The sequence below is a fragment of the Cibotium barometz genome, chromosome 18 (genome assembly GCF_041138505.1).
Source record: "Cibotium barometz isolate CiBa-2024 chromosome 18, ASM4113850v1, whole genome shotgun sequence".
Lineage (NCBI taxonomy): Eukaryota > Viridiplantae > Streptophyta > Polypodiopsida > Cyatheales > Cibotiaceae > Cibotium > Cibotium barometz.
This window is the reverse complement of record NC_141063.1, coordinates 45,942,748-45,957,897: the sequence shown is the minus strand read 5'-3', so window position 1 is coordinate 45,957,897 and position 15,150 is coordinate 45,942,748. Positions and strand designations below refer to the sequence as shown.

General features: G+C 41.4%; 1 protein-coding gene across 4 annotated transcripts in view; it reads right to left on the bottom strand.

The window, feature by feature from the left end:
• Positions 1-9,543, bottom strand: part of LOC147629400 (AT-rich interactive domain-containing protein 6-like) — a 124,469-nt gene extending 114,926 nt beyond the window's left edge. For all 4 annotated transcript variants that reach the window (XM_086812659.1, XM_086812655.1, XM_086812656.1 and 1 more), the window contains exons 1-2: positions 8,844-9,543; positions 8,393-8,432 (exon numbers count right to left, since the gene is read on the bottom strand). In XM_086812659.1, the coding sequence (XP_086668785.1) occupies positions 8,393-8,432; positions 8,844-9,490 (687 nt within the window). In that variant the 5' untranslated portion in view covers positions 9,491-9,543. The remainder of the gene's footprint in view (positions 1-8,392; positions 8,433-8,843) is intronic.
• Positions 9,544-15,150: the final 5,607 nt, after the last annotated feature.

Here is a 15,150-nt window from a genome sequence, read left to right as displayed (position 1 = left end):
GAATGCTTTGCAAGGGCTTGACAAAGAAGGCAGATCCTTTCACCGAATGGGAGCAGGCACAGCAGGACCCACATCTCTCTGATCAGCAGAGGGCCGAGATTTTAGAGGAGCTTGAGGTTGTGCCCGAGGCATTGTCCCCCCCACCTCCCCCTCCCCTCCCACTTGAGGACCAGCCTATGGAGGACTTCACCGAGGAGGTCACGATTGATCTTCACCCTTTTCACCCTCTTGCCTAGTCTCTTGACTCTTGAGTCTTGTATCTTGGCACTTAGTCATTTTGCCTTGAGTGTACACCCTCCTTGGGCCTTTCATTATGCCATTTGGCATTTTTGTTTAGATTGATCATTGTACACTCACTTTTGTTTATCACGCCATCGGCGCCCCATTATAGTTTTTTGCTAATACGACTATGCATTTCAATTTTCTCCTCTTTTTGGTGCAATTTTGTGCTTAATGTCTTGGTTTCTAAGTGTAAATCAAGTGTGTTAAAAAAAATTGCAAAAAAACAATCGTTTTCAGATTGCCGTTTTTTCCACCGTCCCCGGGACGGCCTTTTGCCCCGTTCCCGTCCCGTTCCCCGTCCCCGTCCCCGTCCCCGTTCCCCGTCCCATGTTTCTATGCTTTAGTTCAAGCTGTTTTGAATGACTCTTTTTCTTCAGCTATTGGCAGGACTCCATATGAGGCAGCGTTTGGAAGGCCTTTCCAGTCGTTGTTAACCAGAACTTCGTCTTCAGTACCTGAGGCGAACAGAGTGACGGAGTCTTACCAGGAGATCCTAGAGTCCGTTAAAGACAGATTGGCTAAAGCGCAAGAGGCCTACACTCGACAGGCCAATAAAGACCGAAGGGACATGAAGTTTTCGGAAGGAGATTGGGTATATCTTCGGATTATGAAGCAAAGGTTGAAGCGGGTGGGCAAGCGATGCCCAAAGTTGTCTTTCAGGAGCTTCGGACCATTCCCCATCCGGAAAAAGATTAGTGAGGTGTCTATGCAGTTAAAGCTACCTCCGAGTTGGACTATGCACGATGTATTTCATGTCAGTTGGTTGAAGCCATATGCAGGTCCACCCCCTTCAGAGGTCAAAGACGAAGCGGAACCAGACATCATTGATGAAGCAGAAGTAATGGTTCCAGAACAGATCCTTCTGCACCGTTTCAAGCATGGCTCAGGCCGAAGACTACGACAGTTTCTCACGAAGTTTCAGGACCGAGGAACTCATGAAGCGGTATGGCTCGACAAAGAATTTTTCGAAGACTATCCGGCATTATTGACGGATTATTTGGAGGCTATGCAGCTTCCGTCAAGTTAAGCAGAAGGGGATGTCACGTGCATCCCGCACTTGGATGCCACGTAGACATTTCTGTACAGAAGGTGCAGGACCTGGGATGGTGAACTGGTCCCATGTGAGCCCAGTCCGGGACGAGCCAGCCAGGGATCCATCTCAGTCGTCCGAGGTCAGGTGTGCATTGTCCTGCACATGAGTCCGAGGTCAGGTGTGCAAAGTCCTGCACAAGAAGCAGTGCTAGTCCGCGCTGTGAGTCTCCCTCTGGAATGATGTCAGATGTTCTGTGTATCTGGTTTGCAACTGGATGCCAGGCCTCTGTAGGCATGTAGGTTTGCATGTAGAGAAGGGGCCAGCCCATAGGGCTACCCCAGTGAGAAGGTTTTGCACTTGCACTTGTAGTATGGGCATGGGGGAGGTGTAGAACCACCCCCAAGGGGCCAGGAGGGCCCAAGCCTTGCCCACCAGCCAAGGCAAGGGCTGGGAGGGCTGTCGGCCAGCTCTAGAGCTTCTGGACAGGCAGCCGACAGGGATTAAAGCCCTATCCAGCAGGTCAGCCAGGTGTAGGGAGCAGTCCCACACCCATGCGCTGATTGGCCAGCATTCAGGAGCTGTTCCAGAAGGCTGCGCAGGATGGCCAGCAGGCTGCCTAGTGTGAAAACAGCATTTATTAGAGTGTGAATACATTTTATTAATAAGACCTAGTCGTGAGGCTGTCCTGAAGCTGGCCGACTGGAGACAAGAGGTGGTATAAATACCCCAGCCAATAAACATTCATCTCATCTCATAATTCACCAAGTGCTCCAAGCAACCAAGGGCCAGGACAGCCAAGAACATTGCTAAAGCTAAGGGGTGAAGGACTGAAGGTCAAGGGCAGGTTTTCCAGCCAAGAAAAGGTCAAGTACTTTGTATTTGTTTCAGATTTACATCATTCTAATAAAACAAATACACCATCCGTGGTGGGGGCCCTACAGAGGGTAATTGGGACCCAATACTGTGTCCTTCTCCATCTCCCCCTTCTCTCCCTATTTTCTGCACATCGTCTTTCAGTTTGTGCGTTAATTCCGTCGCGAAAAGAGTGCTGATTTCTGAGTTTTGAAGTACCGATCCTTCTCCGAAGCTTCCGCATATTACAGATCCATCAGCATGAAACTTGGTCTTAGAGACCCATTTGACCTCAATACCTATTAACGCAGAGGCCGGTCCACAAGCTATTCCTCTCAATGGAATCAATCTCGGCCTCCATGGTTGCCCGCTGCTCCGAAAGAGCAACAGCCTCTTTAGCTGTAGTAGGCTCATATGATTGTATCACTGTACTCATCAGGGCGAGGTTACAAGAATGACGAAGCTGATGTAATCTACGTGCCCCTGTCAAAGATTGTGTTGAAGAATCAACAAGCTGATGAAGTTCCATATCGGAGAGATAATAATCACGAACAGTGGTTTCCAACCATAGTGGAATCTTGGGGGCAATCTTCCGTTGCACAGGAGCACGAGGAGGAGGAGAAGGTGGGGTAGGAGGAAGTGGGGGTGGAGAGGCAAGGGGTAAAGAAGTTGATGGTGGAGAAGTTGGAGTTGGGGTGGCCAAGGAAGGAGAAGGGACCTCGATGGTAAGCTCGAGATGAGAGCGAGAATCATCTGATGAGGGTTCAACAAAGTGAACATCGCGAGAAATCACCAAGGATCGCGACTCCGGATCCCATAATCTGTAAGCTTTGGAATCAGAGCTATATCCGAGGAATTTGCACTTCCTAGACTTGTGATCAAATTTGGATCTATCAGAATCAGGGATATGAACATAGGCGTCACAACCAAAAATCCTAAAATGAGAGATGAAAGGTTTCTATCTTGTAAAAGCCTCCTCTAGAGTCATATGAGAAACCGCTTTTGTAGGAGAACGGTTGATGATGTAAACAGCAGTGCTCACGGCTTCTCCCCAAAGAGAGGGAGGAAGATCAGCTAAAGAAAGCATGGTACGCGCCATCTCCTGAACAGTCATGTTCTTTTGTTCGACCACACCATTCTGCTGAGTAGTATGAGGTGTGGAAAATTGACGGCTTATACCTTTCTGTGAGCAAAATTATGGAAGGCTTTGGAGATGAATTCTCCTCAATTGTCAAAGCGGACTTATCGAACATTCTCTGTGGTCATAGTCTCAATCAAAGTCACCCACTCTCCGAGGCACAAGAAAGCTTGAGATTTTTCTACTAAGAGATAAACCCAAACTTTGTGTGAGTAATCATCAATAATAAGCATAGAGTACATGGCGCCTCCTTGGATAGAAGTCCGCATAGGGCTGCACATGTCCATATGAATGAGCTCCAGAATATGAGAAGCCCAATGAGTAACCTCGTGAAGAAAGGCATCTCGGTGTTGCTTTCCATGAAGACAAGCCACACCAGTGGACAAGGAGGGTTTCAATGGCGGAAGACCCTCAACCATCTGCTGAGAAGACAACAACTGAAGAGAAGTATAAATCAGATGCCCGTAGCAAGCATGCCACAAATCTGTATCCACATGAGCTACCAAGGCATGATAGTTGTGAAGAAAATTGCAACAGATGAGATAGGGACTCATTCAAAGAGCCGCGAAAGTCCTTCACCCGATAAAGACCACCTTCTTGGATACTTGTGGCAACAATCTATAGGTGTTCGTGTCAATGATCTCAAGGACGAAACTGTCAAAGTAGACACCATATCCTTTCTCTACAATCTGAAAACCTGAGAGGAGATTGCTAGGGAGCTTGGGAACATGAAGCAATCTTGAATGGTAGAAGGTTGGCCCAGGGAAGAATTAAGCCACACATTACCAGCCGAAGAGGCCTCCAAGTTGGAAGCATCACCAATGGACACACGAGTTGGGACGAATGTCATGAAGAATGGTCCTATCAAGAGTCGTATGAGTAGTACACCTACACCCACTATCAACCACCCAATCCATAAGACGTGAGGTGAAAGGAACAGAAGAGTTAGACGGAGCTCCTCAATACCAATGAAGACAATCTCCGTAGTGGAAGAAGATTTTTGAGTTTGGTTGGTCACCGTTGGTGGATGAAGAGGATTGATTAGGGGTTTTTTTAGTAGAACCACCATCTCTCTTCTTGCGACAATCGGGTTGAATGTGACCTTTGAGCCCACAATACTGACAAGTAAACTCCTTATGAGTGGGATTGTTGGCAAATTTGTGGTCACCTTTATTGCTTGTGGAAACCTTGGACTACCATTTACTTTTGCCCTTAGCCTAAAGAAGGGTGTCGAAAGTATCCTGGCTGGTCTTCTCTCTTATGGCCCTATCCTGAAGCATGCCAACGATGGTATGTAGATCAAGAGTAGAAGGAATAAGTGATATAGTATCACAAAAAGTAGAGAAACTCTCAGGCAATTTGGCGAGGAGCCGATTGACAAAGTCCTCATCAATAGCTTTTCTCCCCAAAGAGATCGACTGCTTCTGAATGGTTATGAACTCCATAACAGAATCCATGATGTTAGCAGTATCGATTCTCTTCAGGTTGGAGAGCTGATTCTCCAAGGCTACTTTCTCAACAAAGTTCTCATGGTGATACCTCCTCTCGATGGTATCCCACAATTCTTCTACAGTTTCATTATCATTATTGTCAAATTAACGAGCAATAGAGGGTTTTATGTTGACGAAGATAAAGGCATGAGCCCTTGCATCTTTGTTAGCCCAGGCATCAATCTCAACCTCAGAAGAAGTAGCATTAGGAAAGGCATCAGTACCAGAAACAATACCCCATAGCCAATGATACTGAAGGAGAGTCTTCATCTGTAGTGCCCAATCAAGATAATTGGTTCCATCTAAGATGGATTCCTTGGGAAGTTGAGGAATGGATGAAGAGATGACAGTTAGTGTAGAAGCCATGGAAGCCTCCTCTTGAATTTACAGCGGAAAGGTTGCAAGTAGGTACCTAGGGGTTTGCCCACTCCTCCCTAAGGTGAGGTGAAAGAAAGATGTAGAACTCTACTCCTATCGGAGATCAAGGTGAGGGAGGGAGAGGCTAACGGAGCAAGTGCACGATGCTATCACTAGTCCGAGGTAGGGGCAGCATACAAATACAAAACGCAAATTGCGTTTGCGTTAAGCTGCACGGAGAGAGGGCTGGAAAAAAAACCAAAAAAAAAGGCTGATATAGAGGAAAACTCAGCAAAGAAGTACTCGAAGTAAATCTCCAAAACACAACCACCAAGGAAGCAAAGGAGAAAAAAAACGCAAGCTGAAAACTCTTCTTGCTGATCTGTGGAAGCACAAGAGCTCTGCTACCATGTGAGAATATGTCAATATAAAGCAAAAGCAAATAGAGATCACACAAGAGAGTAGACAGCCAAGAGAGATCCAACACTTGAGCCAAGAACTAAAAGTATTGAATGAATTATGAATGAACGATGTCCGTGCTTATATACCTATCTTTAGAGCCAGTCCGCCTGTAGGGCTAGAGGACAAATGTCCATGATTGATAAAAATGCCTAAAATAGCTGAAAAAATATGGGAAAATTTCCTAATTACATCATATAAATATCTCGATAAAAGGGAAAATAAAATGGGATAAAATAGAGATTAAATGTTGGGGATGACATGTCCAACAATTTCGGTACTTATAGTAATTCAGATTAGGCTAGTGGATTATGACACCAAAGTATCCACAAGTGGGAATTGCTTTTTCCTTTGCAGCTTATGTATATCTTGATTGAGCAGAAAGCAACCAACTGTGGCACATCATCTTGTGAAGCTGAGTACAGGGCATCTTTCACTACTACAACTGGGTGTATGGTTGAGGAGATTGATGGAAGCTCTTCGTAGGTGTCAGTAGCCAACATCCACTCCCATTCTCACTAACAATCAAAGTGCTATGGCTATGGCAAGGAATCCAATTTTCCATGCTTGCACCACGCAAATAGAGATTGATTATCACTATGTCAGAGAGAGGTTACATGCACAGGAAATCAACTTGATTATTGTCCTACACATGACAACATTGGAGATCTGTTTACGAAGGCGTTGACTCGAGAAAAGTTTGAATCTTTCCGCAAAGCTTTAGGCTTGGAGAGTGATCTGCTACCTTGCACATGTTCACACTATCACTACATGGGGGATTTTAGGATTATACATATGTGGTAGTGGCCATGTGAACGGGGACTTACCAAGGGTGATTTTTCACTCTACACATTATAGAGGTTTTTTCCCCTTTGACATTTGGTGTGTCCGAACACCTATACTTTTACATTTCGGGTTTATGCTTAGGGTACTTGTGGTTGCACACATTTTATCACTTCATTCTAGTATATTCACACTTTCAAGCTCTCTATTGCTCCCTACTCTGTGTTCTTGTTGTTTTCTGTGTATTGAACATTAGGGTTTGTCAAAACCCAACATTGCCCAAGATCCAAAACATCCAATGATATCCACCACATCCAATGATATCCACCAAGCCTTGCCCGAGATCCAAAATATCATGCCACTCCATATGGGCCCTACCCTGCCCATATGATCCATACGCATGCCCAAGATTAATATGCCATGTACATCTCCAAAAATTAGAGGTTTGTGACATCAAAACAAATACATTGTAGTACTTTTTTGGTCTCATAGACCCTTTCAAAGACCTTTTTGGTACATTTACCTAGGGATTAGTGTTAGTTCTTTTTGTTATGTTGTCTTTTTTTCCATGAGATAATATATCTTCTTCTTCTTCTTCTTCTTCTTCTTCTTCTTCTTCTTCTTTTCTCTCTCTCTCTCTCTCTCTCTCTCTCTCTCTCTCTCTCTCTCTCAGGTTACTTTGGCCTTTTGAAGACGTTAATATAACATTTCATTTCATTTCTCTCACGCCCGAGAGGAGTTACCTCGGACCGGGCCTCCGCACTCCAGCGTGCCCGACGTCATTGGCCCCCCGGCCGTCGGCCACGATCCCTTCATCAGCTCCAGATCCAGGACATGCCCCACCGCCATCGAGCTACCTTTCCATGCGACATAACTGAGGGAGACCTCTCAGCCATACTCATTAGCCCTATGCTTGATATTTTGAAAGGTGGTATACCATCTACAGGGAGCTGATGCTACTCTCATGTTTCTATGTTTATAGTACTCCATGATGAGTTTCCATGGACAGTTTTGTATCACCCCCGTTAGATAGCTATGTTTATGTTTTGTTTCTGTTTTATTTTCCATTCCATGATGTGATATGCCATGGACATTATTGTATCACTTTGGTCTCATAGGCCCATTGGGTCTTTAGTAGACGCTTAATATATCTTTCTTCTCTCTCTCTCTCTCTCTCTCTCTCTCTCTCTCTCTCTCTCTCTCTCTGCCAATGATATGTTTCCATCACAGAGGGCAAATACTCTCTCGGCCACCAGATCCATATCAGATGAGGAGGGCATCATTGTTGGTTGATCATGGCTAGTGTGTCCGGTACAAGATCACATCCTGACATCACATCTGCATACACTAGTAATAGTCCTTTTTCCTTTTCTTTGAGTTGCTCTTTCCACGGCTCAATATATCCATGGTATCATTGTATCACTTATTGTCTCATAGACCCTTTGGGTCTTTTGTAAACGTTAATATTACTTTATTTATTCTTCTTTGTTTTTGTTTTATTTTCCATTCCATGATAAGATATGCCATGGACATTATTGTATTGGACATTATTGTATCACTTATTGTCTCATAGGCCCATTGGGTGTGACGCTTAATACCCAGTACAAGATCACATGCTGACATCACATCTGTATACACTAGTGATAGTCCTTTTTCCTTTTCTTTGAGTTACTCTTTCCACGGCTCAATATATCCATGGTATCATTGTATTGCTTATTGTCTCATAGACCCTTTGGGTCTTTTGTAAACGTTAATATTACTTTATTTATTCTTCTTTGTTTCTCTTTTATTTTCCATTCCATGATGAGATATGCCATGGACATTATTGTATCACTTATTGTCTCATAGGCCCATTGGGCGTGACGCTTAATATCTCTCTCTCTCTCTCTCTCTCTCTCTCTCTCTCTCTCTCTCTCTCTCACACACACACACACACACACACACACACACACAATGGAACAAGAAGTTCAAGAGTTTATAGCATGTTTGGGTACTCACCGCCTCATATCCACCCAGCCTCACCACCGCCCTCCAAAGTCTGCAATATGATAAATTAAGAGTGTTCACTGAAGCCGTTGTTAATTTTTTGTATGTGGCACAAGGAAGTTCAGGTCTGCATCATCTATGAGAAAGTTCACTCCCCACCCAAGCAGCAAACATGGTAAGACTGTCTAGGAAACAATCAGCTCTAACACCCACCTGGACACCCTCTTGGCATGGATGTCTCAAAATCCATGAAATTTTTTGATGAAAACTCTTTGCTTTGTGAAGTGTGAAGCCTTGCACAGCCCTCCAGACTAAAAAAATGCTCGCTGCATGGACAGCTCCCTGTGAAGTAAAGCATGGCTATATTCCAACTGCCACTCCTGAAGGGGGGGCTGTCCTAGCAAACGGTGTGATGTTGCGCATTTGTGTTCATAGGTGTGAGTGTGAGGGGCAGCAAACTTACTTGAGACAGTTGAGGTTCTCTCCATAGAACTTGGGATGCCTGTACTCCATCTTTCTTTCTGCGAAAAAACGCTCCAATTCTCGAACAAAGTCCATCTGCTCTTCTGGGGTTCCATCATCTTCCTCAGTGGGCCTTTTCAGAAAATCCATGAAGTCAGGTTCGGTGTCTTCTTCCTCAACCTCTGCTTGGGGTTCAAGTTCGGGTTCAGGTTCAAGGTCATCTTTTTCCATCATGAGATCTTCTGAAGCCAAGGGATCAGCAGGGTCATAGTCCTCGCTCATGTTCATGTGGTGGTCTACTGGTGCTGCTCTTGCTGTTGCGTGTTCAAAGTCCTCTCTCTCTGTGTAGGCTTGGTCCGAGTCCATATCGTCGTCGTCCTCCTCTTCCTCCTCCTCCTCCTCTTGGCTCTCCTTGTGCTGCTGGCCAAGGGCGGCGTCTTCTTTCTCGCCAGACTGCTGTTGAAGTTCAATTTCTACTGATGTTTGATGGTCCAGTGGGTTTCCCAGCTCCAAATCTGCAATGCTCTGCCCTGCTTCTTCTTCTTCTTCTTCCTCCTCCTCCTCCTCCTCTCCTTCTGCTGCTTCTTCGTCTTCTTCGCCATGGCTTGGCGATGGTGAGAGAGAAGCATCGCTCATAGGATCGGACATTGTTTGAACAGAGGTGCTCCTCTCCCTCTCTCTCGCTCTAATAGCAAACAAGATTTATATGCCAAATACAAAATATATATATATATTATATTATATATATAGCCAAATAATATATATATATATACACACAAATAGCAAACACGATTTATATATATATATAATTAGTCTCTCTCTCTTCGCTATATAAATTCCAAAAGTTTCACATTTTTAGCGTGCCTTTCTAAAAGGAGGCCCTTAGGGTATTCCAAGAAAACAAGTGTTAAAAGCACTAATATATATCTCGCAAGCCCGATAGCAATAGATCAAGTGTAAGAGAGTAAACAAAGAACCTTCTCGTGTGTGCGAGAGAGAGAGAGAGGGAGATCTTGCTTTGTAATGCAAGTAAGCACACTAAACTAAACTTTATACTAACCTATTAATTAATACATGTTGACGCATGCATTAATCAAAGTATAAGGCTCCTAACTCGCAGCCATCCAACCAACACACCCCCCTCTGAGCTCTCCCATTGTATCTCCATGCGACCCCTTGCACACGAGAGAGAGAGAGAGAGAGAGAGAGAGAGAGAGATGGGTGGTCTGCGACCCCTTGCACACGAGAGAGAGAGAGAGAGAGAGAGAGATGTGTGGTCTGGGGCATGGAGAAGAGATGTGGGGTACACCTTTTGCACACGCTAGCGAGAGAGAGGAAGAGAGAGAGAGGAGAGAAAGAAAGTTATATTAACGTCTACGAAAGACCCCAATGGGCCTATGAGACCAAAAGTAATACGATGGTACCATGGATATACTAGGCCATGGAAAACTGAAAGAAAAAGTAAAATGAAAACATCTGACAGTACATGTGATCAACGGATGATCTTGTGTAGAGTGAGATATGACGATACCCGCCTCAACCAGAACCGATCTGATGGTGGAGTGAATGCCAGGCCTCTGTGATGGGAGCATGTCATGTCGGCGGAGAACCTCATGATCTCTATACTTCGGTCATGCTGTGGCAGGGAACCCAAGAAGTGGCTAAGTTATCTACACCTAGTCGAGTTTGCCTACAATGCTTCTTATCACCGAAGTATTGGGATGAGCCCTTTCAAAGCCCTGTATCGACAAAATTGCTTAACTCCATTAACTTGGTTTGACCCATTGATTAGGGTTGAGATGTCTAGACATATGCTTGATGACATGAAGCAGCAGATGCAATCAATTCGCAAAGATATAAAAGCTGCCCAGGATAGACAGAAACAGTATGCAGATAAGAAGAGGACAGACACAAAATTCGAAGAAGCAGATATGGTCTTCATTCGAGTACGCCCCAAAAGAAGTTCTCTATCTCATGGGAAGTACAAGAAGTTATGCCCCAGATATTGTGGGCCATATCTGATTACAAAGAAAGTAGGTGACTTAGCCTACGAACTTCTTTTGCCTCCTCATCTCAAAGTACATAATGTATTTCATGTCAGCCTACTTAAAAAAGTATGTACCAAGCCTGAATCATGTGCTTGATGGATGAAATCTTAACTTCTTCAACCCAAGGGCAGATGGAACTCCAACCTGAAGAAATCCTTGATGTTCGAGAGAAGGTTCTCAGGAATAGAATTCTCAGAGAATTATTGGTTAAATGGAAGTTTTATCCTTTTGAAGATACCACCTACTGGGAGAAAGAAGCCGAACTGTTGCGAGATTATCCCCAGTTTGCGAGATGAGGACATCTCACGTTTTTCAAGTGGGAGAGAATGTAAGATTCCTCCCCAGCCTCTCAAGAAGTCCAGTATATCCCTTGTAAATCAAATCCCTCTTCAAAAATATAAAAGATCTTATTTCTACCTGTTTTGGCCTAGAGAGAGAAAATCTTTTAGAGAGAGATGATTCAGTTTTTAAATATTTTTGGATGGAAAAATATCTCATCTTATTAAAATAAATTCCCCTGAAAGAGAAGTTCAAAAAGAATTTCAGAAGGTGCATTAGAAATAAATTATAATCTGTTCAAAAGGCCTTATCCTAAGAGTCCAGATTTTCTAAAAATTTTAAATTAAGGTTTCTATGGACCAATAAGATTAATCTAAATGTAGGGAAGAGGTAAATTGAAGAAATAAAGAAAATCCCCCCAAAAATGAGTAAATACTCACATAAGATGAAGAGTGGACTAAGGACTAAAGGAAATACTAAAAAAATAAATTTTTGACACCTCAGAGTGGGGATTCCCCCTCATGAAGTAGGCACCTTTTCCCATCATTGCTTTTAAATTTTAAATCAATAAAATTAGATATTTCATCTCTCCTCTCTCCTAATTCAATACTGGATCCAAAAAGTGAACTAAACTGACCCAAAAATGGTCAAATATTGACCAAACTGATCTAGAAAATTCTCGAATCAGTTTGCTTGGTTAGAAACTCACTTTTTCCTATAAATAGAATCCTCTCCCTTTGTAGAAGCTTAATAGTGTTTTATGCACTGTTACTCTACTCCTCCCAGAGCCAAAAACAGTGAATTTATTGACAATTCATTAGTTTTTGACCATTTCCTCTTCAAAAGAATTGGTGGCCACTCTTGTTGCAAACAAGAGTAGATCCCTCAAACCATCAAGCCAAAGGAAAGCTCACAAAAAATCATGTAAGCTAGAAATCCTACTTTTTTCTTTATTTCATTTAATGGTTTTCTAATTTCTGTTTTCTTTAAAATGAAAAATGATGTTATGCCTTGTTGGAAAGGCTTTCCCCCTCTCTTCATTCTTGAATTCAACCTTTCTTTATCTTAGATATGTAATCAAATTCTTAGAATTAAACTTTTCATATTGTTTCTCTTTAAAAAGTGGAATTTGATTAGTTTAGAATGCTTTAAACCATTTGGGATAATTTCTAAGTAACTTGAGAATGAAAAAAAAATGAAAAATGGTCAGCCATACAAAGGAGGTTACGGCAAAATTTTCTTAAATTTTGTGAAATAAGTTTTATGTTTTTATTATTCAAAATGAGTAATCCCCACCGTTTGTGTATTCTAAAAGTGTTATTTTCATTCTATGCATAGAAAAATGTATATTAGAAATATTTTTATTATAAAATTGTTATGCATTTCTGTATTTTTTATGAACTTATATCAAAATCTTTGTTTTTTCAATCTCTATCCATTGATGTTTGTAATTTTTTATTTTGGTCAGTACATAAAAAGTTTTGGCTGTCTGATCAATCAGAGCAGATTGTGTATTTGGGAGAGTTTTGACACTTCTCACTAAAACAGTCATAACTTTGCGCTTGCTTCTCCTATTTTTATAAAATGTATATCAAAATATTTGTTTTTTCAAGCTCTATTCATTGATGTTTTTGAGACTTTGTTTTGAGTAGCATAGAAAATGTTATAGCTATATCTGATCGGAGCAAATTATTCACTTTAGGATGTTTTATTGGTTTCTTTCTTTTTTTGAAAATGATGCGGCCCAACCATCCGATCCATCCAAATGAGCTGTATCAGTTACCCCTTTCACTTCAATTCACATCATAAAAGTGTTACTTTCATCAAAATTGATTTTTATGCATAAATAGATGCATAAAAGAAAATTTTTTATTATAAAAGTGTTACTTTCATCAAAATTGATTTTTATGCATAAATAGATGTATAAAAGAATTTTTTTAATTATAAAAGTGTTAATTTCATCAAAATTGATTTTTATGCATAAATAGATGCATAAAAGAATTTTTTTTAAATTATAAAAGTGTTACTTTCATCAAAATTGATTTTTATGCATAAATAGCTGCATAAAAGAAATTTTTTTATTATAAAAGTGGTACTTGTATCAAAATTGATTTTTATGCATAGAAGAAATTTTTTATTATAAAAGTGTTACTTTCATCAAAATTGATTTTTATGCATAAATAGATGCATAAAAGGATTTTCTTTTATATAAAAGTGTTATTTCCATAGAAGTTGGATTTTATGCATAAATAGATGCATACAGAATTTTTATATCAAAATAAGAGTTCTCTTTAATCCTATGTTTAAATCCCATGAATATTGGTAAATGAATAAGTAAATACTCTGTGAGAGAAAATTCTACCGTTTCATATTCTCTAGGATAGTAATGAGAAAACTCAGAAAAACTATCGAAGTCATAATTTTAGATAAATGATTAATTTATTCCTCATAGGAATTCGTGATTAGTTTTGAATTCAGTTAAGCAAATACTCAATGAGTGAAATTCAATAAAGTAGTAATTGAAATATTACCCTTCGAGAACGATAGTTCAAGGAGAACCTTTCCAGACTCAAACCTTGAATCAGACTATGACCAAGACATAACTCCTTTGTCGGTTTCAAGAAAAGACAATGTGACCAGTTCAGGAAAATTCACTCAAATCACCCACCAAATCTAAAATCAAGTTAAGACCCTTTGATTCGGATCTGAGGATCAAGGTTACAGAATTCATGAAATTCTGTTGGAATTCAAACCTACGATCTAGAAGTATTGGAATACGGATTTAAGATATACTCATTATATTCAAAAGAAAATCAATAATGAAAAGAAACCCTGTTTTCTTAAAGGACTGTCTTACGCGAAAATGCTAGAGGAAGCATTTGGTATATGTGTTTTTCTAAGGGAAGTTCGGTTGCAACAGCTGGCGGGGGGAGTGTTCAAAGGATAGCTTACGCGGCAAAAAGCTACCCAGGTCTTGACCAACCTTGGTATGGTGAAAAATGGTGTGCTTCTGGTATGATGGGCAAGGGCGGATGAAGCCATCCCTGAGTGAAGTGCCAGGACACCTAAGGAGGATCCTGGAGGGTTCTGACCAAGCGATGCACGGGCTCGCAGTGCTTAGGACACCCATGCGTATGTCGTGGAAGATCTGTTTTACTGGATCTTGTGTTGCTGACCAGCTGGTCTCAACGGAGAGTCTAGAGTGATACTATTTTTTTGTGAGAAACAAGGATTGAATGAAAATTTTTAGTTATGACATCTGTAACCAATAATTGTTTATCAATGGATTGTTTTATAAGTTAAAGTTTAAAGAGGAATGTGTGCGTATCTGTATTATTCGAAAGCAAAAGTTAAGAAAGGCATTCAATTATGGGTGGGTGAGTACTTGTTTGGTTCTACCAATTCCAGTGGTTGGGCGGTGGCTAACCCATTGGACGGATGGGGCTAGGCTGGAATCAGTATAGCTTTAATAATAAAATTGATTAATAGGAATACGTTTAGAACTCGAGTAGTTAAATAAAAGCCTGAAGACTTCTCTAATGAATAGATCAACGGCGGCTGCGCCTAATTCAATTAGGAAAAAAGCGTTGATCCCTTCAAGTTAAGTCTATAATAGTTTCCCTTCTATCTGGTTTATTCAGATGAAGGTTAGTTCAGTATCTTGACTTCGTTAGAAAATTTTGTTAAGAAAATAAAAATGATGGAATCGTCCCTATTTTTTGGGCATAGGAAATTTTCCCGGTTTCGGTTTTCGGAATGATCACCAGCTTAGTCTCGTGCCCAGACATTCGAGGGCGAGGCCCCAAGTGGGAAACCTTGCCCCACGAATGAGGGAGTTACTTCCGTTGTGCCAACTACCGGGAATCCGATTTGTGGAGGGGGCAGTGGGATCTCACAGTTGGTATCAGAGCGCTGTTGTAAATTTACGTAACAGCAACAAAAATTGCTTAAAATTTTAAAGTAAATCTGGAAAATAATGTT